This window comes from Meleagris gallopavo, chromosome 2 (genome assembly GCF_905368555.1).
Source record: "Meleagris gallopavo chromosome 2, MGAL_WU_HG_1.1, whole genome shotgun sequence".
Taxonomy (NCBI): Eukaryota; Metazoa; Chordata; class Aves; order Galliformes; family Phasianidae; genus Meleagris; species Meleagris gallopavo.
Window position 1 is genome coordinate 106,517,963 of NC_139405.1, and position 27,785 is coordinate 106,545,747.

The window sequence follows — 27,785 nt, forward strand, 5'->3', positions numbered from 1 at the left end:
GCATAAGGAAAAAAACAGCCAAGATGTTTTCCATTTTGTAATACCATTAGCACAGAGGAAAAAGGATGAGCTCTTGCACTAGGATGGCACCTCAATGCCATCATAATTTATCTTTTTGCTCTTTTCACAGACGTGGGTTTGTGGAGCACATTGCTAATTCAGTCTAATTGCTTTCAGCTGAGCTCACAGATGCCACCCATAAGCTGAAAGCACTCCCAACTCTCACACAATCACCTCCTCTTTCTGGTGGGGGAATTCAGACCCCTTCCCAGTTCAACCAGTCCCTGGGTCTGGTGTAATTGATGGGGTGGGTGGGGCCAGCACTTGAAACCTCACCCACCTCTCCTTTGCCAGCCACTGGAGGAGCTCTCTTGCTGTTTGTATGTTGGTGGGCGGAAGGGCCTTCTTCCTCTGTAGAAGGGTGGTAAGGGGATTTTGGGGTGTAAGGGATAGGAAGAGGGTAGTGCTGGTTTGGGCTATGGGAGTGTTGAGAAATGACTGAAGGCAGGGGAATGGTTCAGGAGCACGAGGTAGAAGAAGCTGGTAATCAAATAGGGAAGAAGGGAGGAGGCTGCTCAGCCTCTGTTGTGTGCAGGGTAATGGCTTGGGGGCTGGGTGCAGCGTTTAGGGCAGGGGGATGTGCAATGGCTGCTTGCTTTGGGGTCTGCAATGTGTGTATGAAGGTGTTGGGTGAATTCCCTGTATTGTGCTGCTTGACACAAATCCAGTGTCTAGATAATCAGTATGAAGACCTGAAGGGCATGGTCAGAGCCTTTCGTGTCAAGAGCCAAGGGATTTGGATTGCTTCTGACACCTTTAGCAGCAGGAATGTCTTCTAGGTGGCTCTTGACCTGTTATTGGCTTTTGCCTGTAGTCTGTGGTATGTAGGTAAATGGAGCTAGGATGTGATTTAATTACTTTCTGCCATATGAAGCGTGGGGATTAAGCTTAGTCTTCTATTGCTGCTAAAGCAATCATGTTTGTATAACCAGTTAATACCTTTTTATTTCATGTCTCAGATCCAGATAATGTTCTCTGACATACATCATCTCTTGGAGCTTTTCCTAAAAGGCTTTGGCCCATTGCAGCGCGTGAAGGCTTTATAGCTGTGTTGCCTTGCCCAGCCCTATTGAGGCTACATTCACACCCCACTGCAGCTCACCACCCTGTGTAGGTGGCTGCTGGCTTCTGCCTCTTATGGGCTGAGAGCTCCAGTAGGTGACCATGTGTCCTTGCTCAAGCTGAAGATGGCTTGGAGGGCTGGGGCTGAAGCAGGCCCTACTGAAGGCTCTAGTTTCAGTTGCTGTGAGCTGATGCGAGCATGGGCTGTTGCTTCCTTGTGTTTCCTTGTTCTTTTTCTAAGCTGTAAGCTTTCCATCAGCTCTAGGGCACCAAGTGTGAGAAGGATCTGCCATTTAGCTGGTAGAGATGCCAGAGGGCCCATCAGTGAGGAAGTTCCAGCTGCTGACCTTAAGTTTTGTGGGGCAAGTGGTGGCCAAGGTGGGGGGAAGCAGCAAGAAGATTAATGTGAATGACCTGAATGCCTTGAGGCTCCAGGATTCCCAGGTGAGCTGTGCTGAAGATGACCATATCAATCTGTGGCAGGTCTGAGTGTGAAGCCACAGCTACCCTTGTGTCACAGAAGGTGCGTGGCCTGAGAGTGGCATCAGGGTTGTGTGTGAGGTTGTCATGGAAGGTTTAGAGAAGATGAGTTGGTTTGTTCAGTGTGTGAGTGTCAAGACAAGCAGCAGGCTTGTTCCTTTCAGCTGTGAGCTTGCACAGATGCATCCTTAGACCAGAAAGCCAGGTTTTACTTGGCTAAGTGGATGTCAATGCTGTAAGTACCCATAGCTATCTAAGTCACACTAGCCTCACCTCAAACTGCATTGTGATTCCAACTGGGCACAGGTGTGGGTTGTTCAAGCCACTTGTGGTTGGTCTGAGTGTGTCTGTGTGTCTGCCCTGACATCTCTTTGTCCTGCCAGGAGCCTCCAGAGTAGCATCTGAACAGAGATCCTCAGTACATCCCACTTTTTTTTTCCCCCTTCAGGTCCATGGGAAGAACTTATTCCTAGCATTTGTAGCAGCCAGCTCCCCCTTAGGACCAAGTGTGGATGAGACAGAGCTGCAGAAAGAGGCTGCCACAGGGCCTAGTTCCCTTGTTCAGGGAAAGCAAGAGCAGGTTTGCGCTCCATTGACTCCTCCCCAGGAAGAAGAGCTGCAGGAACTGCAGAACTCCAGACCTGGTGCAGCAGGGGGTCCAGGCAGTTGGCTGCGCTTCCACTTCGGTTTGTTTGGCAGCATTCGGGCAAACGAGTTCTCAAGAGCAAGCAGAGCCAATAAGAGGGGGGACTGGAAGGACCCTATACCCAGGTATTTGGCAGAGTCCTCTTACAAATGTTCTTCTTTCCTTCTGGAGAGGCACTGTTCTGTCTCAAACTAAACTGCTATGGAAATGCTTTCAGTCCTGTCCTTCTTTCCCCTCAGTGTTAAAAGAAAGCTAAGTGGTGATATTGTGTCTTCAGTAGATGTGAGGTGTGTTCAACCAGGGAGTCAGCATTGGTTGGTTTGCCATGGACATGCTTCGTTGTCTTGGTGTTGTGTATTGTATCCTTAGTGAGAAGTCTTCTGCCTCCTCCCAGCTTCAGCATCTATTATACTCATTTGATTATTATTATTATATTGGATAATCATTGGATTAATAGCATGCATATACGGTATTTGAGACAGCAGTGAAAATATAATTGTAGGAGCCTAGATCACTGGTGGTGTATTAAGAGCCACTGGAAATGTATTAAGGGGTAAATACTGAAGGACAGTGCAGACCCAGCTCTTGTGAACTGTTTAATCTGAGGTTGTGGAGTCTCCTTCTCTGCAGATGTTCAAAAATCTACTTGTATGTCTTCCCATGCAACTGGCTGTAGGGAACTTCTCTCTGCCTGCTGTTGTCTTTCGAACCTACAGGGCAGCAGGAGGGATAACTGTCCATGAGTTGTCCTTACTTAGAACCTAAAAGCTAAACTGCTTTCTCTGCACTTTCCATTCTTTGCAAGTCTCTTCAGCTAAACCAGAATACAACAAGTGGGTCAGGGTGTTTGTGGCTAGTGATCTCACTCATCTCCTCTGCGTCTCTCAGGCTGGTGTTGTATTTTGAGAGTGGAGGCTTCCTTGTTTTCTACAACTGCCGAATGCACTGGTGCTCATCTCCGGTGGCTGATCCCACTTCTGACATCCTGTCTGCAGAATTCCACCGTGGCCGGGCACTGGATGCCCTCCGCACATCCCATCCCATCTGCTACACCCTCTTGGACCAAAGATACTTTTCAGGGCTGGGTGAGCTCCAGAGCACAGTAGCGGGGCGAGAAAGAGGAGGGTGGGATGCTTGCACCCAGATCCGCATGCTAGAGCTTCTACTCCTTAAGATTATGACACTAGGTTGATCCAGCTGAGAGGGTACGTGGTCGTTTTGGGGAGGAAAGGGCTTGCAATCTCTAGCTGCAGGCTTCAGATGCTGGAGTGCAGCCTTTGTGTGCAGTGAACTATCTTAGCATGGGTGGTTGGTACTTGTGAGAGAAAGATCCACTTGAAGCCTAGTGGGAAGAGACTATCCTCTAGTTTATTCCCAGATGAAGGTTTACTTCTTGTAAGCCATCTCTGATACAGGGAATGGCATTGCAAGGTGTGGTCAATCAGGCTGAAATCACAGTGGCTGGAGATATGGGTCTGTGTTGTCTTGAACAGAAATATCCTTATCATCTCCTTATTTCTGACCCTTTGCAGGGAACATCATTAAAAATGAAGTCCTGTACCTGGTGAAGATCCATCCGTTAACACAAGGATCTCTCTTGGCGCAATCAGATCTGGAGCATCTGCTTGATCGTGCCATTCAGTTCACCTCTGACTGGCTGCAGAGCAAGCTGCAAGGCAAAGGGTTGCACCTGCAGATCTACCAGAAAGAGCAGTGTCCTCTTGGGCATGTGGTGATGAAAGGAGCCCTAGGACCCCCAGGTGGCTGGAAAAGGCTTACATGGTGGTGTCCTCAGTGCCAGCCTGCAGTGCTGTCAGGGGATGGAGATCTGACCCTGGGCATTGAGTGACATAGCTCTATGTTCTTTTTTTTTTCTCCTTGTGTAGTTCAGTGTTAGATAATCCTGTGCCTGCTTAGAGCTGAGTATGTGTTATGTAGTGATTAGGTGTGGTTAAAATTAAATGGTTGTTCCCTCCATCAACTCTTAGCAGCTTCCTTCCAAAGGATGAAGACAAACCTCAGCAGTGCTCGGTGCTGCTCATCTCTGCCCACCTCTGAGCTGCCTGCCCCATTGGCAGGGATGGCAATGCTTAAAACCCATCATTAAGCCATGAATCAGAAGTGTGGCGACTCTGGGGGTGTCGATGTGTGACAGGGAGTGCATAAAACTCATCATTTCAGACATAGGGTTTGGATTTTGGGTGGCCCGAGGGTTGGGCTCCTTGTGGTTCCCCTGTGCTGTGGGCTGCTCTGTGGGGCTGCTGGCTGGAAGTGAGCATGGAGGAAAGCACCATGGAGGGAATGCACTGTAGGTGACTGAAACCAAGCAGAAGCACTTCAGCTCTAGTTGGGAGTGAAGCAAGAAGGAGCCTGGAGGCATCCCGTGCCCCGGGATGGCTGTGAGGATGCCCTAAGAGGGGGGTGAGGAAGGGTGAGAGGCGGGGCAGCCATTGTGAAGCCCCGCCCCGCGCCCCCTCAGGGCGGCCACGCGAGTGCCGGTGGGCGCCGTCACCCAATCAGCACCGCCCGTCGGCCGTCACACCAGCTCTGCCGCACTCCTATTGGCTGGCGCAAGGCTGGTGCGAGGACACGTTTCCCAATGGGCTCGCCTCGCGCTACCGAGCCATTGGACTAGCGAGCTGATTGGCCGAGGGGGCGGAGCGGCCCCGCCCACCGGCTGTTAAGCGGCGGTTTGAGGTGGCGGGCGGAGGAAGAGTCGGGGGTGGGGGGGGGGAGGTGTGAGAGAGCGTCGGGAGCGCGCGGAGCGAGAGCGCCTGTGGCGGCGGTGGGGCCGTCATGGAGCTGCTGAGGAAATGGCTGGGGCACCCCGAGGACATCTACCACCTGCTGCGCTTCAAGATGGGCGGCTACCGGGCCGTCATGCCGCGAATTGACACGGTGAGCGGCGGGGGAGGTGGCTCAGGCGGGTGTCACCTCGCGGGGGGGGGTCGGTTGCTGTGAGCATCGCCTGACGTAGTGCTGTGCAGCAGCTCCCTGCTGCCGTGCGTTGCACCGGGTTGGGCCTTCCACGAGTTCTGAGCGTTGCATTGCTTCGGAGCATCGCACGGCTTCAGCGTTGCGTTGCGCATCGCGTCTCTTTGGGACGTCACACGGCCGCGGTGCTTTGCAGCAGCTTCCTGCTTCTAGCTGTGCGTGTATTGCACAGCCGGGGTGGTTTGCATGCATCACAGCTGCTGGGAGCATCGCGCAGCCAGGATGCTTTGCATGCATCACAGCTGTTGGGAGCACTGCACAGCCGGGATGCTTTGCATGCATCACAGCTGCTGGGAGCACTGCACAGCCGGGATGCTTTGCATGCATCACAGCTGTTGGGAGCATCGCACAGCCGTGGTGCCTCTCAGCAGCATCCTGTGTGCTGTATCAGCCCTGACACGCGGGTACACCACACCGCTTTGCAGCACCGTGCAGATTCCCATGCGTTCGCACGGGCTCTGCTCTCCCCGTGCATCGCACGGCCGCGGTGCTTTGCACGCATGGCGGTGCTGGCAGGGGGCGCGCCGTTCTTAGGGGCCGGTCTCGGGGCGGAGCCCCCTTCCTCGGCCGGCCCCCCCACACCCCCCCGCCGTGCCCATGGCGGCCAGCAGCAAGGCCACGGCTCTGCTGAAGCGCACGTTGGCTCTGTCCCCACCTCGGGGCGCTCCCCGGACGGCTTTAGGGCGGCTGCGGGGCGGAGGGCGGCGGGGACAGCGCAGCGCTGCCGCCTCCTCCGGGCTCCCTCCGGCCGCTCGCCTTCAGCCCCCCCCGTTGTGTCCCCCGTTGTGCTCTCAGGACTCGCTGGGACTCGGACTCCGCACCTGTTACCGCTACCTCAACCAGACCAGCCGTAGCTTCGCCGCCGTCATCCAGGCGCTGGATGGAGAGCTGCGGTGAGTGGGGTTGGGGGCTGGTTTGTGCGATGCCCCCGTTGGTGGCTAAGGGGGGGTGCGCAGGGTTGTGATAGTAGGAGGGGTCCATGCTGTGTCCCCGGGTGCTGGGGCGGCGTGGCTGAGCAGATCTGGGTGTCTGTGCAACGTCTGCATGCGCTGGGGGTGTTTGGTTGGGATAACAGCAAGCGTGGATCGTGTAATAGTACTGGGGATGTTGAGTTGGGATAGCTGTGGAGTTTGTACAGTGATCCCCAAGTGCTGTAGCTGCTTGGTTGGGCTGGCAGGAGGTGGCTATGTTGTATCGTCAGGCTTTGGGACTGCTTGGTTGGGCTGGCAGGAGGTGGCTATGCTATGTACCCAAGCTTTGGGATGGCTTGTTTGGGATGGCAGGAGGTGGCTATGCTACGTACCCAGGCTTTGGGATGGCTTGTTTGGGATGGCAGGAGGTGGCTATGCCGGGTCCCCAGGCTTTGGGATGGCTTGTTTGGGATGGTAGGAAGTGCCCATGCAGTATCCCCAGGCACTAGGGCTCCCTGTCTGAGCTGGTTGAGGGTCTGTGCAATGCCCCTGAGTACTGGGGGTGCTTGATTGTGCTGAGCAGGGGGTGTTGAGTCCATGCAGTGCCCCCAGGTACTAAGGCTGCTGGCTTGGGATGGCCAGGGGTGTCCGTGCAAGTGACTTGGGCACCAGGACTAATTAGCTGAACTGGCTTGGAGGTGTCCATGCTCCACACTCCTTGACTGAGCCGCTGGGAAGTGCTCTACCACGCTGAGCAAAGCTTTCCAGGGGGTGCTCAGTGCAGCCCTACTACGTGCAGCAAGACATGTGCGTTATCCCAGCAGAGTTGCTCAAGCATGATGCCTCCATTCTGCTCCCTACCAGCAGCAGAGCTCCTGTGTTCTTCAGCCTAGGCGTTGCAAGCTCTCAGCCAGCAGATGGTTAAATGCAGCACTGGGCAGCGTGCTGTTTGTGACACCCTGGGAATGTGTGTCCTGGCAGCTTCGGGAGCTGCCTTTGGGTGCCTTGCTGGCTGGAAGGGGTGGAGAGGCATGGTGGGAAGCAGCAAACAAAACAAGGGGTCTGAAACCTGCAGGAAGGGTGCGTGTGGGATCAGCTGCCTCTAAAGCTTCATCTGAGAGTTCCTCAGAGGCTTGCTCTGTGCTCACTTTTGCTTTACAAGTTTTGATAACCTATGCAGGAAAGCTTCACGTGGTAATAATAGCAGATGATGCAAGACTCAGCTTGGCTTGAGATTTTGTACATACGCATGCACATTTTCCCTATTTCCTTATATTCTTACAGAAATGGCTGTTTTCAGTACTGATCTTTTTCCATTTAATCCCAAGCCAGGTCAGTAGTTAAAGCTAGAGGTTGCTGTAGGTTTCGCTCTGTGCTTGTAGCCGAACAGCTTTGCACAGTGCCAGCCCTAACGCTGTGCTGTCTGTGGGTTTCCCAGCCCTGGGCTGGTATTTTGGACGCTGACCCATAGTTATATCCAGCATTTGTGAAGTGTCTGCAGGCTGTTTTGCAGGAAGGCAAAGAAACCCAGCGGTTTGGCTCAGATTGCACGGAAAAGCATGAGCAGAGCCAGGAACTGAACTTCTTTTCTCCTTGCTTGCTGTATCTGCTAATACAGATATTAAGATACCAAGCAATAACACACCTTGCAACCCTGTGTCTGTATGCAATGTGCTTGCCTTGGTCATCCCACTTTTATCTTCCTTGTCTTGTCTTCCTGCTCTTTATCCTTGCATTGTAGCTTACTGGGATCATGAAGGCTCCTTATCCTGAGGGCTCAGAAACTCCATGCCTGGCATCCTAAAAACGTTGTTGCTGGGTATTTGCAACCTACACAAAGGGATTGTTGCTAAATTCCAGGCTGGATGTGGCTCTGGGCAACCTGATCTGGTGGTTGGCGACCCTGCACATAGCAGGGGGGTTGAAACTGAATGATCACTGTGGTCCTTTTCAACACAGGCCATTCTATGATTCTATGATTCTGAATTGCGGCTGGCTCTATAGAGAAATAAATTATCAAGGCACAGTAGTTAAACTTCAAGAGTTTTTGAGGCAAGAGAGGGAGAATAGGAAGGTTGTGATTTACGGGGCTTGAGCCTGGTTGGAACAGCAAGGCTACCCAAGGAATTGGTTTTGCTAGCTCAGGTCAGAGGAGTGCTGAGTCATAACAAGAGTAAAACTGGTTCGTAGCAGAGTTACAGTGCTTCCTCTGAGTACTTCATAAAACAGAGCTTTTGGGAAAGTTCTTGGAGTGATGCTCCCCAGGCTCAGGTACTGCGAGCTGGGCTAGAAGGCATTGGTGTCCTCTTGCTTAGTTTCTTTTTGGCTGGATAAATCTTATGCCACGTGGGCCATAGAATTATTTCACAGAACCATAGAATGGCCTGGGTTGAAAAGGACCACAATGCTCATCTAATTTCAACCCCCTTGCTATGTGCAGGGTCTCCATGACCCTATGCAGCCCATTTCTCCATGGCTGGGGCCGTTTCTTGGGAAGTGGGAGGCTCAAAACTTTGATTTCATCACCAGCTAAGCCAGCATCGTAGCTTCTGGTGGTGGGAAGAGGAGAGAGAGGCTGCCTGGTTCCTCTGCTCCCAGTCCAGTCCTCCTTTGGGATGGATGCTGCGGGTTCCTGTGGTCTGCAGAGAAAGGAGACCTTGTTTGGGGATGGGAGAGCTGCAGCTAGGACAGAAGTGGAGAAACAGAATCATAGGATGTCCCAAATTGGAAGGGCCACACACGGATCATCGAGTCCAACTCCTGGCTGCACACAGGACCCATCCCAGGTGCAGAACTCAAGCTCCAGGCTGAGGTTGGCATTGCTCTACAGAAGTGATCACTTCTCATTTGTGAAGAGGAGGTGGTGCTGCTCCTCTTCCCAGCACTGCTGTGTGCTTTTTGGCAAGGACAACACTGCGTTGTTGGCTTTGGCCCCTCACATCAGCTTTGGTCTGGAGCTGCTTTCACCTAGCAATGAGTGCTTAAGCAATCCCAGCTCATTTCCATTTGTCAACCAATTAATAAGTACATCACCTCTTTGGAAATTCACTGCTAGGGAATTATTTTACATACATCCACTGTTTCTCATTGTCAGGAAAGTTTTCTGTGCTTCTTTTTACAGCAGTACCCTTTCTGGTGTGCTGGAGCACCTCTCCTATGGGGAAAGGTTGAGGGAATTGGGTTGTTTAGCTTGGAGACGAGAAGGCTCTGGGGAGACCTCAGCGTGGCCTTCCAGTACTTGAAGGGAACGTATAAAGAGGAGGGGGAACGGCTGTTTGTGAGGGTGGGTGGTGATAGGACAAGGGGAATGGTTTAAAACTGAGACAGGGGAGGTTTAGGTTGGATATTAGGAGGAAGTTTTTCCCCCAGAGGGTGGTGAGGCACTGGAACAGGTTGCCCAAAGAGGCTGTGGATGCCCCATCCCTGCAGGCATTCAAGGCCAGGCTGGATGTGGCTCTGGGCAGCCTGGGCTGCTGGTTGGCGACCCTGCACCTAACAGGGGGTTGGAACTAAATGAGCATTGTGGTTCTTTTCAACTCAGGCCATTCTATGAGTCTATGAAGCCATGCTTCTCACGTTTAACCTGCTCTTCTTGCCCTGGGATTTGAGCATCCCATTCTAAGGCATTTTATTCTTACCTTCTTTCATGTCCCAAGATAAGCACTGTCCTCACATCAATGCTAGAGGGGAGATTGGACATGAGTGTCTCCATGCTTGTGTTGAACTGGAAGTGCCACACCAAACACTGTGTGATGAATCTTAGCTGTGTTTCCTGTGTAACAGGGTGATTGTTTTTTCTCTCCCCCCAGGCATGCTGTCTGTATATTTTACCTAGTTCTCCGTGCTCTGGACACCATAGAGGACGACATGACCATCAGCTTAGACGTAAAGGTCCCGATGCTGATTGAGTTTCACTCTTATCTCTATCAACCAGAGTGGAAATACATGGAAAGCAAGGAGAAGCACCGGCAGGTGCTGGAGGACTTCCCAACGGTAAGACACCCACCTCCTCCTTCAGCTGCCTGCGTCGCCTTATGTGCAGCCATCTCCGTGTTGCACATGGTTCTGTAGCTCTTAGGAAGGAGGAGGACACATCACCTGTGTGTGGGGCTGGAGGGCAGAACCCTCACGCTTTCTGTGCTGCTTTATGCTTTTCCTCCTGTGCAAAGGGCACGTGTGTGCTTTGCAGAGCCAAAGCTGGAGAAGGCTTAGGAGAACAGAGCACCAGGAAGTTTTTCACACAGCAGGTGGTGAGGCAGTGGAACAGGTTGCCCAAGGAGGTTGTGGATGCCCCATCCCTGCAGGCATTCAAGGCCAGGCTGGATGTGGCTCTGGGCAGCCTGGTCTGCTGGTTGGTGACCTGCACATAGCAGGGGGGTTAGAACTAGATGATCATTGTGGGCCTTTTCAACCCAGGCCATTCTGTGATTCTATGAACTTCTTACCTTCCCTATGGTCTGCACAACATGGTGCTCTCATAAATTAGAAGAAATTTTGTGTGCCAAGTGTAGCTAGTTTTGTCCTGTAACTCTCAGATTATACCAGTCCAAGGCCACAGAGCCTTCCCAAAGATATTGTTGTGTCTGATCTGCTGCCAGAGATTGTAACGTTTAGACTGAGAACAGACTGAGCCTGTGCTTTGAAGGCCTGGAAACAACTCTCCTTGTGGGAGTTGTCCTGGATCTCTAGCCAGGGATGAGAGCCTGGTAAACAAGTCTTACTCTTGTCTTCTAATAAAAGGTGAATCTGATGTTGTTTTTTTTGTTCTTGACACTGTCTTTATTTCCTGTTGTTTGTATGTGATACAGATCTCTATGGAGTTTAGGAACCTGGCAAAGGTCTACCAGGATGTGATTTCTGATATTTGTCACAAGATGGGTGTTGGGATGGCGGAGTTCTTGGAAAAGAAGGTGGATTCTCAGAGTGAATGGGATCGGGTAAGTCTATCCAGACACAATGAATGACAGTAGGAGTGCAGTGAGTCAGTGGGAGACCCCAAGAGGACAGGGTTTCAGTTACCTTTGAGGAGCAGGGCTGGCCATTGCATCTCTTCCTACATGATATTCATATCCAGGAGCCTTCTCCTGAAATCCAACGTCTTTCATGTCCATGTTTCTAGGGAAAGGGCATTCCTGTGTGAAGTGGGTTCAGCAGGGCGAGGGAGGCAGGCTGTGTGGGCTTGGAGAGTGGAACTGCTGGTCCTGTGGGTAGCAGAAGGGTGTGGATGACTGGTGTAGCCCACCAGCACCTGTTTTGGGTGACCCAACACGTCAGCTGTTCCCTTGTGGGCAGCCCATTTGGTGCTGAAAGTAGAATAGCACCAGCAGTCACTCTCATGGCAGAGGATTTCCTTGGCAAAGTGTTTGCTGAGCATGGAAAGGCTGAGATGGAGCCAGGAGGGCCATGCAAACTTGCAGAAAACGTAGTGTGAATTACCTCCTGAGCATCGCTTTGTGAAACATGCTGTGCTAAGTAGGCAGCTCTTAGTAACTGCTCCTTTTACCTTGTTTTTTTCCCTGCCCTTTCCCCTCCTGATGTCTCACAGTATTGCCACTATGTTGCTGGGCTGGTGGGGATAGGCCTTTCCCGACTCTTCTCCGCATCAGAGCTAGAAGATCCTATTGTAGGACAGGACACAGAGCTGGCAAACTCCATGGGCCTCTTCCTGCAAAAAACCAACATCATACGTGACTATCTAGAAGACCAGCTGGAAGGAAGGGAGTTCTGGCCCAGAGAGGTAAGGGAAAACATTGCCTTTGGGTGAGCATGTCTGCTGTGCTTCTCAAAATGCTTATACTGTGCTAAAAAAGACTGAAAGTGCTGTTGTTGCTGCTCTGATAGTGAATTGCAGCTTCTCCTTGTAAGAGTTCCTTCAAGAATTGTCTTGAAAATCCCCATGGCTGGGGTTTTTCCATCACTGATAATTTTGTTCCTGTCCCTTTATAATCTTTTGTACTTCTGTCCAAGATCTGTTGTGGGTGTAGCCAATGAGCCATGCTTTCCAGGACACGTGTCTCACAAATGCTCTGCAGGGTGCATAGTTTAAGGTGCACTGCTAAAATTATAGCATCCCTTGTGTCTCTTTAAATCAAAGTTAACGGGAAAGGTTTGACAGTCTACAGGTTTGTCTGATAGAGCATTTTGTGATACCAGCCTGGCATATGAGCTGTATTTCTTTGCCCTGCCTGGAGAAGACATGAAAGTGCACCCTTTTTCCTTGTAGAATCATAGAATGGCCTGGGTTGCAAAGGCCCACAATGCTCATCCAGTTCCAACCCCCTGCTATGTGCAGGTCACCAACCAGCAGACCAGGCTGCCCAGAACCACATCCAGCCTGGCCTTGAATGCCTGCAGGGATGGGGCATCCCAAGCCTCCTTGGGCAACCTGTTCCAGTGCCTCGCCACCCTCTGGGGGAAAAAATTCCTCCTCATATCCAACCTAAACCTCCCCTGTCTCAGTTTAAAACCATTCCCCATCTATATGAAGGTCCCCATCTATATGAAGGTCAGTGTCATGTTTCCAGAGCCCTTCCTTTAGCCTACTAAGTCCCTAGTCTAAGCTCTTCTGATTATTCTTGGTTCCCCAGACCTTTCACTGTAACTGATGTCACCTTTATGATATGAATGTACCCTCCGACTTCTGAGTCCTTATCTTGCTGTTTAGGTTTGGAGCAGATACACGAAGAAGCTTTCTGACCTTACCAAGCCAGAGAACATAGATATGGCTGTCCAGTGTCTGAATGAGCTCATCACCAATGCTCTCCGCCATGTACCTGATGTCCTCACTTACTTGTCTCGCCTGAAAAACCAAAGTGTCTTCAACTTCTGTGCTATCCCCCAGGTAGGTTATTACATACAAGTGGTTATTCATCATCTGCAGCCCAGGTGATCTGAAGTTGGAGGTGGGAGGGTTACGTAGCATGTAATAGCCTGTATTATGCTGGTACCTGCCATTTCTGCTATAGGTGAGATTGCAGCTTCATTCCAGAGTGTTTTGCCAGTGATGTCACCAGGACCAAGGTTATTTCTGGAACAGGATGCCCACGGAGGCTGTGGATGCCCCATTCCTGGAGGCATTCAAGGCCAGGCTGGATGTGGCTCTGGGCAGCCTGGTCTGCTGGTTGGTGACCCTGCACATAGCAGGGGTTGAAACTAAATGATCATTATGGTCATTTTCAACCCAGGCCACTCTATGATTCTATTTCTTTTGCAATCTGCTTGTAATGAGGGCTCTTTGTGTTTCTCCTTAGGTGATGGCTATTGCCACTCTTGCTGCCTGCTATAATAACAAGCAGGTGTTCAGAGGGGTAGTGAAGATCCGGAAGGGACAAGCTGTCACTCTGATGATGGATGCCACAAACATGCAATCTGTCAAAGCCATCATGTACCAGTATGTGGAAGAGGTAGGTTGAACAGCTTGCTTGGAATCATTTCTGGCTGTTGTGTTCTCATTCCTGGTGTGGAATTGGCTGTCCCTTGCAGACCCATGAATCTATTATTCTTTTCATTACATTTCTATTAGTGCCAGAACACCTGACATGCTATTGGCATTGGCCAAACTGGCTGCTTGGTCCTTAAAACATATCCTTGGTCTGTGCCTGTGCAAAGAGGCAGAGACCAATATCTTGTATTGATTCTGATTGAGAGTAAGATGAGTCAGCTTTCAGAGCAGCAGAGCTTCCCATCTGACCAGGCAGGACGACTGTTCCAGCAACACTTTTCTTCTAAACAGGTTGCATCATCTCCCCAAAGACAGCCCTGCAGCTAGTGCTCTTGTTTTCACCGTGTCCATAGTTGCAGCTAATGTGGTGCAGTTTGTGTTTCACTTCGTGGCCAGCATTAACTAAGGCTGGCTCTTTGCAGGTATTTAAAGCAGCAGAACTCATGGCTTCAAGGTATTGTGGGTGTTAAAAGTTTACAGAGAAGAACAGCTAGTGAATGGATTCATGGGATTCAGTGAATTCAGTGGATTCGTGCATTCAGTGGGGAGTGTTTAATAAAAAGATGTCATGCATCAGGGAGATCCCAAACCACGGGCTGTTAGAGCTCCCTTTGGAGGCAGGCCAACCCCATGACAACGGGGTTTGCCAACCCCATGACAATGGGATTTTCCAACCCCAAGACCATGGCGTTTTCTAGTTGAGGTAACGGTCTGCAGTCACACCAGTTCCTGATCAGCCTGGGGTATCCTTGCTGATTTGGGGTGAGCTGCAGCCCAGCAGCAGTGAGTGAGGCTTGCTAGGTCAGAGCTACTTGCCCCAGAGGGCTGCTTTGTGGCTGATGTTTGTGTCAGAGGCGTGGTAGTCCATCTCTCGTCATGGGGTGCCCTCAAGAGGCTGCCTGGCTTAATGCACTTCTCAAGGGAAATGGACTTTGGCCCCATGCAGCAGCTGAGCCATCCACTGTGAGGTTACTCTTGAGGCCGTGGTGCTTGTGACCCACGAAGTTCCCTCTTCCACGCAGAAATCTCATTTATCTCCTCAACCACGTGTGTAAACCACATTCCCTCTTTCCGCCTCCCCAGATCTACCAGAAGATCCCCAGCACGGATCCTTCATCCAACAAGACGCAGCAGATCATCGCCTCCATCCGTGCCCTGAGCCTGCCCAGCGGCCCCATGGCCTCACGCCATCACTATTCCCCCATTTACTTGTCCTGTGCCATGCTCCTGGCTGCCCTGAGCTGGCAGTATCTCAGCACCATCTCCAAGGCCACTGAAGAGTACGTCCAGGCAGGTGAGAACTGAAGAGCAGGCAGGTGGCAGGAGCGAGATGGTCAGTAGATGGGCAGCAGAGGCTCCCTGTCCCCTGGTGGTGGGGATGGCCGGGTGCCACCAGGTCCATGGGCAGTGATGAGGATGGGATGCTGGTGGGTTGGAGCATCAGGGCGATGGTGTGGCATTGTCAGACCCCGCTCCTCCCCTCTCCTTCTGTCTGCACAGATGGTTACAAATGCCAGTTGGAGTCTTAACTGTTTGGGGTTGAATTTTTTTTTCCTCCTTTCCTGTTGGACAGTTTACCTGATTATCATTATTACTATTCTTACTTTGGTTAGGATGGTTTAAATAGAAACTTCAATTGCCTCTTTTCTTGCTTGAGATTTGAGACCCCTTTCCAGCTCAGAACTGGGATGGGAGCCTTTGGGTTTTGCCTCCCTTACATAACCCCTTCCCCACCACTTCAACACTGGAAGCATACGGAGGGCTCTGGCTTCAGCAAGGAGGGACAAGTCTTAAAAGGTCTGGCCATCTTCTGGCCACCAATCCAGGCTGGGTGACATCCTGCAGCCTGGAAATGGGCAGGGGTAATCTTCACTTTTGTGTTGTACTGGAAGAGGCTGCTAGGCTTGAAACAAGCCCTTTTGTTGTTCAGTATGTCGGAGATGTTAACATGCATCCCGCTGAAAACCATCTGTTGCATCTCCTTCAAGCACTGCATGTGGAGTTGTAGAGCTTTTAGCAGCTGAGGGGTGGTGAAAGGGAGGGGGAAGGAGGTGCCACCTACCCTCTGCTGCAAGGTCTGGGCTCTGCACTTCTTCAGCCAAAGGGGATGGGTGGCCTGGGCAAGCTTCCCCGGCCCAGGGATGCAGCTGGGGATGCTTAGGGTTCTGCTGACACATGAACTGGAAGAGTTCTCCACTGCTCCTTTGAAAACACATCAGCCTGGACTTTGAGTGGGCCACGTTTCTAATGTGAACAACCAGGGCTGAGAAGAGGAGACAACTATTTCAAGTCTCGTTTTCCTGGGGTGTAATTGTTTTCAGCGTCCCTAATCCTCCACTGCTGCTTTGTGTGATGGGGGGACAGCCTGGTACAGATCAGAGCAAAATCTACCAGGTAGTTCAGTGGCCTTTGCAAGGCCAAGCCTGTGTGGCCAGACTGTTACTTGGAGGGAGGATCCCTACTCTACAAGGACTGCTATAGATAGTTTTAAGCTGTTGTTCAAAAGAACTTGTGGTAGCTCCCTTTGTGCAGCTTCCTGTCTTGTTGAAATTAAAGTTTTCTTTGGAAAGAAAAAAGAAAAACGTGTTTTGTGAATTTTTTTTCAGCTGTTCTTTCCTTTATTGTGGTAGTTCCTTGCCCTGCCACAAGCTCTAGCCTTCAGCTCAGCTGAGTGTGGATGCTTCCTAACTCACACTGCATTTCTGTGTTGGGACTGGAGGTGTCCCGTTGGCTGCAGCCACCCTGTCCCCAGCATAGCCAGAGCAAGCACAGGCTGCACTCATATGAAGACATGCATGAAAGGGTCACACCTGGCTTCCACGACAGCAAAGCAACGTGAAGAATCATAGAATGGCCTGGATTGGAAAGGGCCATAATGATCATCTGGTTTCAACCCCCCTGCTACGTGCAGTTTGATGTTTCAGCTCGTGAAGCACACAAGTGACCACAAGGTGTTGGAGAAATCATTTATTGGCACAGTCATTTCATTCAGATACACCAAAGTTCTGTTTCACTGAGTAAGCAGAGGTACGGGGCTATTTTACAGTACAGGGGGAGAGCCTGCTTCACTCATGTCAGCTGTGTGGCCTTTGCTCACCAATATACTCTGTGCTTTAAGAGAAAATAAAAAGCTCTTTCATTACGTTAACACTGGCAGATCACACGATTCCTCCTACAGTTATTACACCTCCCACCCCCCTCAGTAAAAAAAAAAAATAAGGTTATTTCTTCCTTGATACTTGTGGCTCAAAGAAAGCTTTAGAGGTGTGCAAATAAGCAAGATACCTGCAAGCATCTGCATGAGCTCCCTGCAGCAGAGCTGGGGAGCACCCCTCATTTGCATCCAACATTCAGCATCTGCAGTCCCAAAGCACCACACAAAGATGCTAAAAGCAGCACCCTTGCCAAGGCACGACCCAAAGCACAACCAAGCTGCCTTTGACAGAAGCAGCTCCCCCTTTCTAGCATGTTCCCAAGTGCTGCAGGACATTTGATCAAAGGCTCATGGAGCTCAGGCCAGGCCCTTCCCTAAGATCAATAACCTCAGACTACAGCAGGAAGGAAAAAAAAAAAAAAAAAAAAATAGAGTTAAAAAAGAAAATGAGTGGTTTAAAAAGCAGCCAAAATAATGGAGCAGAGCGAGCAGCGCACGAATGACTTTTACAGGTAGGAGGGGCTCTATGCACCTCCAGCCAGAGCCAGCCCCACGTCAGGTTCTTCAGTTTCTTGTCATTACAAAGCCCTAACCCACCCAGCAAGGCACAGGCTCTCTTGCACACCCTGCTCCTTTTGGGTGCCAATAGCAGCCGGACCAGCCCAACCACAAGTGCACAAGCCATGCATGAACATAACCTGCATTTCCCATCTCTGCTGCCCCGCTAAGTCCCTGTTTCCAGCACAATGATTCCCATCTTCCCAGTAATACATCGGGCAGGAAGGGTTTCAGGCTACCCAAAGACCACAGCACATGGGGTCAGAGAGCCCTCCAGCAGTCCTCTGAGCAGGGAATGCCCTCCAGCTGCGATCTACCAGGAGCAGAGGGCTTGCAGACAGCAGCTCGCAGCAATACAAAACCTGCCACCTCTTCCAGCTCCACCGTACAACTAAAACCAGAACGAAATAAAAAGATAAAAAGCTTTAATTAAAGGAACCTCAACTATAGTCTCTTAAGAGTGGGGGCTCTGCGCCCAACCCGCTATCAGTTAAAAGCTTCAGGGACTTGGGATTATTTGTGGTGTGATCAACTCATCAGCAGTGATGCAGGAGGGTGGTTACACCCTTGTCCAGTATTGCTCCGTTCTGGGGACGCCAGCCACGATCTCAGACTCAATGCCACAGTGGTCCTCTCCTCGGAGGATTTTGAAGAAGCCTGGAAGGACACCACGGAAAGAAGTCACCTCCCTCTGCACCAAACGCCCAAGGAGACCCTTCAGCACCAACAGCTCTGTGCTCCTCACCGTTATCTCCCCAGTCGGTGTTCCAGGAGTTGGCAGCCAACCAGTACGGGGTCCCATTCTCGACGCCCCAGCCCAGGATCCGGATGGCGTGGCCTCCAACCTGCTCCCCTGACACGTGCTGGTACACCCCTGCAAGGCAACACGTCAATGGCCTTCTGCTGTACAGCACCAATGGATTCCAAGAGATTCTATACAGAACCCCAGAGACCTGATGAGAAAGTGGGGTCTTTTTGTTAAATGCACTCAAACAAAAAGCTAAAAATGGAATAAAGGAGAGTCTGGAAGCACTGCCACAAGTTGTCCTGAGAGGTGGTGGTGCCCCATCCCTGCAGGACGGATGGGGGCTGTGAGCACTGATGGAGCTGTGGGTGTCCCTGTTCAGTGCAGGGAGTGGGACAGATGGCCTTTAAGGAGCCCTTCCAACTCCAGCAGTTCTACTGTGAACTTGTGAACTCCTTTCAGACTTGCAAATAGGGAAAGAGCCACACAGATGAAGCAGGTGAAGCCTTGGTGCTGATGCTCACCAGATTTGTACATCAAGAAGTCCTCGTAGACAATAAAGGCTCCTTCCACTGGGCCATTCTTGTAGATCTCAGCCATGATTTCCTTCTCGCTGCGAGGGACACCATAGGACGTGATGCCTGGCAAGGTAAAAGAAGTCCTACTATCAGCACAGCACCACTGACCTTGGGATGGCTGCACCATGACTCAGTGAGCTCATGCCAAGATGGTTTTTCCTACTCTGGAGATCACGACACAGCCAAACAGGGAAAGTGGGCCCCAGCCCACCTGCAGAAGGAACAATTTAACCCCAAGCCCTACTCTGTACCTCTTGTCCAACTTCATTTCCAAAACAAAACAAATTACTTGGTGCTAAGGCAAATCTCCAAGCAGCAGCCAGACTACCCCACATGTAGAAGAATATCGCTACCAGCAGGGGGTAGGAAGGGAGCGGCTTCAAGGCCATCCTCTTGGGGAGCTCAGGACCTTGCCATTCAACCCAGACAAGGGCACCATCCCAGCAGTGAGGGGTCTCACCTCCCAGCAGCTGCAGTGAGGCCACAAGGACGCACACCAGCTCCCCCATCTCTATTAATACAAACAAGCACATCTGACAGGCTTATGTGTGCCCCAAGAACCACCCATTCTGAAAATGCCCAGGAACCCAAAACCAGCCACCATAGAATTGCTTCAGAAGAGGTCCAGCCCTTCAGGGAGCAGCTCTGGAGCTCCTGAGCAGCATTGGAGGCCACGTCCCTTACCGTAGTGCTTGTCCTCCTTGTAGGAAGGTGAGTAACCAGGTTCACAGTGCCGGCTGCACCTGGGGGTTTCTCCTCCCTCCCCAGTGCAGGGTGGCCGGGAGCCATTGACGTGGTGCTCACAGGGTGGGATGGTGTAGGGCCTGCAGCCTGGCAAGGGCAGAGGTGCCATGAACTGACAGTCCCCCAGTGCCCCCATCCCCAACAGCCACGCTAGAGAAGACATCTGAAGCCATGAGCAAGGGCACGATCCTTCTGACCCAGAAACCCTATGGATCAGTGGGTGCAAGCAGGAGTAGGTCATCACCAGATGAGCAATCAGGGCAATTTTCCAGCCTGGAAATTGCTTTTGAAAGAAGAAATCAGTCAGAAAGATTTTCGCTCTCACCCAAAGCACATTAAACTGGTTTAAAGCCACCCAAACCATTCACAGCCTAATTCAGGCCATCCAGACTATGAAAGCAAAGACCTGTGGGGCTGTAGGTCTGACCACTCGGTTGCCTTCTGTGCAGGCCTTCTACAGATGAGGACTGCTCAGGGACCTTTGTCCCAAATGGGGGACTGTGGGGACAGCAAGAGCCAGATGAGCCCAAGGCTTAGACCTGAAGGAGGGAGCAGCCACTAGGATGCAGACCAGCATGCCCTCAAGGAAACGGTCCTATAACCGAGCTGAAATGCTCCTCTTTGCTTTCAGCAGTGTATGCACCAGGACTTACCCACATGGGAATCGTAGAGACCCCCGGACACGAGGCCCCTCTCTGTCCAGTACCTCCATGCACCAGACGGGTAACCACCATTGCACCTGCAGAAAGAGGCAGCAATATGAGCTCCAGCCTGCTCAGAGCCAAAACCATTCCCTTCTGAGGGAGGAGAAAGCAACTGAGCCAGTCTGGGACAAATAGAGGGAAGCATTCTGCACATCAGTGCTTTAAAGCCTCACAGCAAGAAGCTAAGAGAACCTAGGCCTCCAAATCCCAAAGCTGCAGTGCCTGGAGTCTCCTCACCATCTCCCTGATCACCTGCCACCAGCAACCACTCAGCTTAAAAAACCCACTCCCAGTCCAGCTCCCAAAGACCACAGAAAGCCACAGGCAAAGGGCTAGTGCCTGAAAACCAAGGCTTTGTGGTTAGCAGAAGATCCTTTGGCCAGCTACTGTTATGTGCTTGCCCTCTCCACATGAGCCACCATCACCAGGTTGCTGCTGGAGGAGGGATGTGGCCCAGAGGGACCTTCAGTCCACGCAGACCCTTTTATGTCCCCATGTAACTCTAGCACCTATAAACGTCTGGAGTGGCTTCTTGTTGACAGGGAGGATTTAAAAGATCATAGAGTCATAGAATGGCCTGGGTCGAAAAGGACCACAATGCTCATCCATTTCCAACCCCCCGCTATGTGCAGGGTCGCCAACCAGCAGACCAGGCTGCCCAGAGCCACATCCAGCCTGGCCTTGAATGCCTCCAGGGATGGGGCAAGATGAGATGAATCAATATTAGGCACCTCTGGGTTGTGTCCCTGCTCCTCCCACCCACCCTCGAAGCAAACAAGTCCCAGGAACAGCTCACCCCATGCCACACTCGAAGCCACAGCACGACAGCAAGTCCTCCGCCGACACCTCCACGCTCACCTTGGCGTTGGTGTGAACACAGATTCTGTCTGAAATTGCTTCCACAGCACCAAAAGCCTGTGAGCAGCCCCCCAAAAAAAACAAGGCAAGGCCATTAGAGCCACCCATGGGAAGAGAAACCATGCAGACTTCTGTCCCCTCTTGGGGACGAGCTGAGCGTGGCAAGCATGAGCCTGGCTGGGACAAACCCCATCGCAGGATCCTTCGTGCCCACATTTATATGGCTCAGTGAAAAAACTCAATGGGATGCTTTTGGTCCACCAAATTCTGCATCAACACGACTCAAAGACATCATGTCCTTACCCAGCAAGAGCCACAGGAGCCCTGGTCTCTGATCTCGCTGATGGTGGGGCAGTTGGGCCACTGCTTCCGTGAGTCAAAGGTATCTGGCAAATCGATATCTGCAGCAAAATCTACCCTGCAAGGGAGAAAGAGAGAAGGCTTGTTACGGCCTCTGAAGGTGACCTGGAGGAGGAGTGCTCTTGTTATTTAACTACTGAAGGAGAACAAACACTTCTGAAGTCTTCAGGCCAGGTCGGCAGCTCTTCCAGTGCTTTGAGTTTCAAGGATTACAACTTACACAGTCACTCAAGTAGCTGGCAGGACGCACCCACACAGCGTGGTGAGGCAGTGGAACGGGTTGCCCAAGGAGGTTGTGGATGCCCCATCTCTGCAGGCATTCCAGGCCAGGCTGGATGTGGCTCTGGGCAGCCTGGGCTGCTGGTTGGTGACCTGCACATAGCAGGGGGTTGGAACTGATGAGCACTGTGCTCCTTTTCAACCCAGGCCATTCTATGATTCTACGAAGGGCTGTAAGGTGGATCAGGGGAACTACAGGCCCATCAGCCTGACCTCAGTGCCAGGGAAGCTTATGGTGCAGATCATCTTGAGTTAGATCACATAGCATGTGTGGAACAACCAGAGGATCAGGCCCAGCCAGCGTGGGTTCATGAAATGCAGGACCTGCTTGACCAACCTGATCTCCTGTGTGATGGAGCGACTCACTGAGTGGACGAGGGCTGCCCAGGGAGGTGGTGGAGTCACCATCCCTGGAGGTGTTCAAGAAACATTCAGATGATGTACTGAGGGACACGATTTAGTGGGGAAATACTGGTGGTAGGTGGATGGGTTGGACTGGATGATCTTAGAGGTCTTTTCCAACTTTGGTAACTCTATGATTCAATGCTCCTGTGCCTAACCCCATGCAAGATACCCACCAGTGAGCTGCATCCAGAGGAACCCCACTCACAGCCTGCAGGGAAAGACCCTTCCCCACCCCTACAGACACTCCAGGAGCAGCTCCTGCAAGGCTCCCCCCACTCTCTCCCCCATAACTCACCTTTCAGGGAGCTTGGGCCCACCCAGGAAGGTGCCACAGAGCTTCTTCACATAGCTCATGTCAGTGTTGTGGAAGTTGTGCCCTGCCTGGGAATAGACACAACCTTGATGCAGCCACCGTGGTGAGACTCCCAGTTCATATCTACCGAGTCCCACTGAGGTTGTCCCTCAATGTACCCCCAAGCCCACGGCAGTACTCACCTTCCAGGTGGTGTTGAGCTTGTTTATGTGGTTGACCAGGTCGCTGGAGAGGGGTGGGTAGTAAGGAATGCTGCGGGCATTGGCGAAGGCCACCAGGACACACAGGATGGACACGGACGGCCACATCTTGGCTGCAGAACGGGACACTGCACCTGCACCCAGATTTGGATGTTGTTGGAGGATGTCCCCACGTGAGCTCTGGTTGACAGAGCACCATGTGGGAGGAGAGGTCAGGAAGGACACAGGAGCACGCTAATAACTCCCTCCCTGCTGCTCAGAAGCGATCAGACATGGCAACCCTGCAGGATTAGCAGCAGCAGAAAAGTCCCTGTTGAAGCAGACCCAAGGGATTGAACTTGGAGGGTATTACAAGCTGCCCTTTACTTCCACAAAACCAAAGGATAAGGGCTAGGAGACAGAAACACTTGATCAAACTGCAGGCCTGCAGTGCCACGAACTCCTCCTGGAACATCCTCCAGTTGGATAGGACACACAGGGATCAATGAGCCCAACCTCTGCCCTCACACAGCCCCCCCAAACCCCATCCTCATGGCTCAGAGCTGTATCCCAGTGCACCCTGAGCTCCAGCAGCTCAGGGCCATGCCAACCACCCTGCTCTTCCCTCTTGTAAGCCCAAGCTTCAGCCCTGCTGGCCCAACAGGCCAAAGCAGCCCCACAGCTGCAAGCAGAGACAGGGATACACGCACAGCCCCATACAGGCTGCCTCCACCCACTTGCAGCCAAGTTCAGCCATTCCAGAGAAGCAAACCCAGCAGGAGTGCCCTACTTTCCACCAGCAACAAGCACAGACGGCTGCTGCCGACTGTATAAAGGAGTTCTTTGCTTTATTTTATTTTATTTTTCCACTATTTATTAACACTTCCCCCCAGCCTGCAGCCTCTCGATGCTTTCAGCAGGATTGCACATAGCAGTGCATGGGTCATAGAATCACAGAATGGCCTGGGTTGAAAAGGACCACAGTGATCATCTAGTTTCAACCCCCCTGCCATGGGCAGGATTGCCAACCACCAGACCAGGCTCCCACCAGGGTCCTCTCGCCCCAAAAATCACTTCTACAAAGGTGTTCTCTATGCATTTGCTCACATAGAGGTTTCTCCCAGAGCAGAAACCTGCTGCCAGAGGATGGGTGCCTGAGGTCTCCCAAGCCTCTCTGGTATAGGATGGTTGCAAAATGGCAATCGAAACACTGGTGGGCAAGGTGTGGATATATCTGTCAGTGTCTGGACAACGACGGAGCATTTCTACACTTGCAGGTGCCCCGTGCAGCAGCAGCAGAGGGGAATTAAACTCCTCTGCCCCCCCCAGAATGTGCCCAGTCCCTCCACACCATCTCAGCTGAGTGCAGCACCGGACCACAGCCCCCACCCTCCCCCCACCACTGGTACAAGGACAGCTCTGCTCCAGGGCTATAAATACCCCCCCTTCCACCCTCCCAGCAGCCAAGCTTGGATTTCCTGGAGCAGAGTACAGAAGGGAGATCCCTGTGAGGCCGGCAGCCACCTGATCCCCGTCTGTTTGTGAGCAGGGTGCTCACAAATGTGACCACACAAGCAGCCCACACGGGCTGCACACCGGAGCTGCAGCCAAACCGAAAGCAGACACCGCTGCTTTCCAGGCGCCTTCCCCTTCGAGCAGCGCTTGCATTTCATGCAGCACAGTTTGCTTACACCCCAAAACGTGGCTCGAGGCCAGAAGCAGCCACATCTCCCCGTGGAAACCTCCAGAGCCACTGCAGTAAGCAAGGAGCCCCTCCCCAGCCTGCAGGGAGCTGTGCTTGCAGAGACGTCAGGGGGTTTGGTGCTTCCAGCTGGATGACGCTGAGCACCCCGTGACTCGGTGTAGGGTTGGGGTGAAGATGGAAAGGGAAAGCTCTGCTCTCATGTGATTCCTCCCTCCCAGCCCCCATGGATTTAGCAAGAGGCCCAGTCTATCTATAGAAGAGCCCAGGATGCATTTCCGCCTGGGGGAAGTCACATGCAGCTCTGCCACCATCTCTCCGTGCCCGCAGATAAGGCTGAGCACAACAGTTCCCCGGCAGCGTTATCATGCACCATTCTCTCCCCCCACAACCACTCTCTCCTCCCCCAGCCCTAGAGCTGTGCAGCCATTTCGGATGCTGCACACCAGCCCTGAGAGCAGCACAAACACCGAACTGGCATCAGTCACAGCGCCTGCAGAAATCTGCTCTTCCTTCTCCCCCTTCCACCCCCATCTTTGCCCATAGAGTTGGTGTCCCACCCGACCTGGCACTGTCTCCAAGCACAGCAGCTCCAGGTGCGCCTGGATTCTGCTCCTGCTCAGCTCTTGCAGGCTAAATGAGCAGCAAAAGCCACAAGACTTGTTTAGCAAGCAACACAGAAAGGTGAAGTTCTCCATTCAAGCAGTAGCTGCATTCAGTTTTGGAACAGGTCCCTACCACCAAACCTCCCTGTTCCTTTCCTATGTGGATGGAGGAATCCATTGCTGCCAGAACCCACAAAGGCTCAAAACCCAGCATGGCCACTGAGGGCTGTGGCAAAGGTGGTCTTCAAGTCCCCTGCCCCTCACTTTGTGATCTGGGATCCTGGAATGACATTTCCCAAAGAAAGACCAAGCTGACCCCACTCAGAACGCAAAGAATTCAGACATTTGGATGCTTGAAAAGAGGAAATGTGAACTGTCTGAGCACGCAGCCTGACAGCACTCTGAGCAGCTGCAGCAGTGAGATCTGCCTGCAAGGAGGTGGCATCGCCCCTCTCCATCCCTGCTAAAGTCAGAAGTTCCCTGCCCTCCTTCCACAGACAGAGCTATGAACACACAGACCGGAGATGCTCAGCCTCCTCCCACTGCAGCTTTCTGTGCAGCAGCAGCAGATGCTGAGCAAACCTTTCCACTGCAAACCCCATCAAAGAGGTCTTCTCTACGTCAGCCCAGCTGAGCACGCAACTCATTTCCCTGCTCTCCCTGCACAGGCAGAAAAGAAACCACACCAAAATAAGCAGAGCGCAGCTCACATGACCCACTCTCAGGCTGGGAGATAAGTCAGAGCCCTGAAGCATTCTCAGCACAGGGCTCAGACCCCTCCAGGCATGCAGGGAAGCACCCACACACCCATCCCAAAGTGTCTGTGGAAGATAACATCTAAACCATCACCAACCCCTCCAGGGCACCCAAGTCATGTGTCCTCCTCCTGCAAGAACCCTTGGCCCCAAATGAGCTTTGTCCTTTGTTCTGGCTCCAGTGTTTGTGTATGACTGAGCCAGTCCAGCTGGCCACCCTGCTTGGCTTGCTGGCTGGTAGCAAGCACCAAACCCACAGCCTGCTGACTGCATTACAGCTACCACTGCATGACGGGGATTTTTTTTAAGCAGGCCTCTCTTCCCTACACCCATTCCTTACCAGGAAAGCCAGCACATGGCTGGCAAAAGAAGAGAGTCATAGTAGTGCTCATGTTTGGAGCAGGCTCTGAACACTGATGGAGCCGTAGTTGCTCACTGCAGGGGAGTTGCACCAGACGGCCTTTAAAGGTCCCCTCCAACTCAGGCAACCCTATGTTGCAATACTTATGTGTGTTCCCATACAGAGAACCGCTCCCAAATGCGGCTACACTGATTTCTCTCTTCCCTTTCCTACAAACTCCACAGCCAAGCACTGCCCAGGCTTCTCACTCTTGCCCAAGCCCACCCCTCCTCCCCTCCTCCCCCCCAAAAAAACAACCACCAGCCCCAAGCTGGAGGGCGATGCTGCAATGCTGTGCTGCACCATGGTGAGCATCCTGGGGGGAGAACCGTGGGGGGGGGGAGGGGAAGGGAAGGGGAAGAGGGGAATGAGCATCACGGGACGGCCCCAGCGGCTGCCAACACCATCCCCTTGATGCCAGCTGGTCTCCTTTCAGCCAGCGCTCAGAAAACGAGGTTTCCTCTCCATCCATTAGGAAAACAAGGCTTCTTCCCCCCCCCCCCTCTCCCTTGCAGGGTTACGGTCCTTATTTTTGAGGCGCTATTACCTTTGAGACAAAGCTCACCCGCAGCCTCAACCCAAAGCAAAAGCACCAAACGCGGTTGCAAAAGGAAGGACAAGAGAGCTCTGCCCTCAGGTTCCGAGCTGCGGATGGTTGAACCCATCCCCGGATCCCCACCGAGCCCCATTCCCTACCTACCGCTCCGCACCGCGCCCGGCCTCACTGCGGCTGTAGGAGGAGGAGGAGGAGGAGAGGGGAGGAAAAGAAAAGGGGAGGGCAAGAGGAGGGGAGGACAAGAGGAGGGGAGGGCTCGGGCAGCAGCAGGCAGGGACCGCCCCGTACGTGACAGCATCTCCTCGCTGCCCGCCTCCAGCCCTCCCCCGGTCTACCCATAGGGCTGTGCTTTGCTGAGTCTGTGCTCTTGTTGCTATTCGCCTCCCAGCTGTAGTTTGTCTTCGTCCCACCCGGCCCCTGTGTCACACAATGACAGCATTGCAGGGGCCATTGCTCCTTGTCCTATCGCTGCGCACCGCCGAGAAGAGCCTGGCTTCATCCATTTGCCTCCCACCTCCCTTTAGATATTTACAAACAGATCCCCTCTCGGTCTTTTTTTCCCCGGGCTGAACAGACCCAGGTTACTCAGCCTTTCCTCATACAAGAGATGCTCCAGGCCTTTCATCATCTTTGTGGCTCTCCGCTGGACTCCTTGTAGGAGATCCCTGTCTTTTTTGTACTGGGATGCCCCATCCCTGGAGGCATTCAAGGCCAGGCTGGATGTGGCTCTGGGCAGCCTGGGCTGCTGGTTGGCAACCCTGCACATAGCAGGGGGTTGGAACTGGATGAGCACTGTGGTCCTTTTCAACGCAGGCCATTCTACGAGTCTATGTGGCCTCAGCAGGGCAGAGTAGAGGTGGAGAATCACCTCCCTCAACCTGCTGGCCACACTCCTTTTAATGCACCCCAGGATCCCACTGGCCTTCTTGGCCACACTGCTTGCTCGTGGCCAATTTGTTGTGCATCTCATACAATTACAGAACCGTGGTACCAGAGAACCATTAAGGTTGGAAAAGACCTCTAAGCTCACCCAGTCCAACCCCAGCCCGCCCCACCGTGCTCACTGCCCACATCCCCCAGTGCCACAACTCCACACTGAACCCCTCCAGGGATGGTGACCCCACCACCTCCCCTGGGCAGCTGTGCCACGGCATCACTGCTCTTTCTGAGAAGAAATATTTCCTAATATCCCACACAACCCTTCCTTGTGCAGCTTGAGGCGCAACGCAAGTGGGGTTTTAGAGATGCTGACCCACAGCTTACAGAGAAGAGAGAAAAAACGAAATCTTTGGACAT

At 52.4% G+C, this 27,785-nt stretch overlaps 3 protein-coding genes across 6 annotated transcripts; 2 read left to right on the plus strand and 1 right to left on the minus strand.

The window, feature by feature from the left end:
• Positions 1 to 257: 257 nt before the first annotated feature.
• NEIL2 (nei like DNA glycosylase 2) lies at positions 258 to 4,229 on the plus strand. 3 transcript variants are annotated; one of them, XM_010708177.3, is made up of 5 exons: positions 258 to 424; positions 1,382 to 1,566; positions 2,051 to 2,373; positions 3,137 to 3,333; positions 3,781 to 4,229. In XM_010708177.3, the coding sequence occupies exons 2-5, from the start codon at positions 1,429 to 1,431 to the stop codon at positions 4,095 to 4,097; spliced, it is 975 nt and encodes a 324-aa protein (XP_010706479.2). In that variant the 5' UTR covers positions 258 to 424; positions 1,382 to 1,428; the 3' UTR covers positions 4,098 to 4,229. The 3 variants fall into 3 exon arrangements, with proteins under 3 accessions (XP_010706479.2, XP_003204673.2, XP_085074646.1); XM_003204625.4 differs by having other exon boundaries at positions 258 to 380; XM_085218520.1 differs by lacking the exon at positions 258 to 424 and having other exon boundaries at positions 1,199 to 1,566.
• A 731-nt stretch (positions 4,230 to 4,960) lies between these two features.
• Positions 4,961 to 16,176, plus strand: FDFT1 (farnesyl-diphosphate farnesyltransferase 1). The gene is made up of 8 exons (XM_085218326.1): positions 4,961 to 5,146; positions 6,038 to 6,135; positions 9,963 to 10,146; positions 10,962 to 11,090; positions 11,699 to 11,890; positions 12,818 to 12,994; positions 13,404 to 13,556; positions 14,678 to 16,176. The coding sequence occupies exons 1-8, from the start codon at positions 5,045 to 5,047 to the stop codon at positions 14,897 to 14,899; spliced, it is 1,257 nt and encodes a 418-aa protein (XP_085074452.1). The 5' UTR covers positions 4,961 to 5,044; the 3' UTR covers positions 14,900 to 16,176.
• Positions 16,177 to 16,546: 370 nt separating this feature from the next.
• Positions 16,547 to 26,791, minus strand: CTSB (cathepsin B). Of its 2 annotated transcripts, none has more exons than XM_010708175.4 (10): positions 26,634 to 26,791; positions 22,475 to 22,626; positions 22,275 to 22,360; positions 21,239 to 21,353; positions 20,874 to 20,992; positions 20,027 to 20,112; positions 19,314 to 19,460; positions 18,576 to 18,692; positions 18,052 to 18,180; positions 16,547 to 17,963 (listed from the first exon to the last, which is right to left on the minus strand). In XM_010708175.4, exons 1-10 carry the CDS (start codon positions 26,785 to 26,787, stop codon positions 17,866 to 17,868), a joined length of 1,203 nt encoding a protein of 400 aa, XP_010706477.2. In that variant the 5' UTR covers positions 26,788 to 26,791; the 3' UTR covers positions 16,547 to 17,865. The 2 variants fall into 2 exon arrangements, with proteins under 2 accessions (XP_010706477.2, XP_019468981.1); XM_019613436.2 differs by having other exon boundaries at positions 26,630 to 26,760.
• Between the last annotated feature and the right edge of the window lie 994 nt (positions 26,792 to 27,785).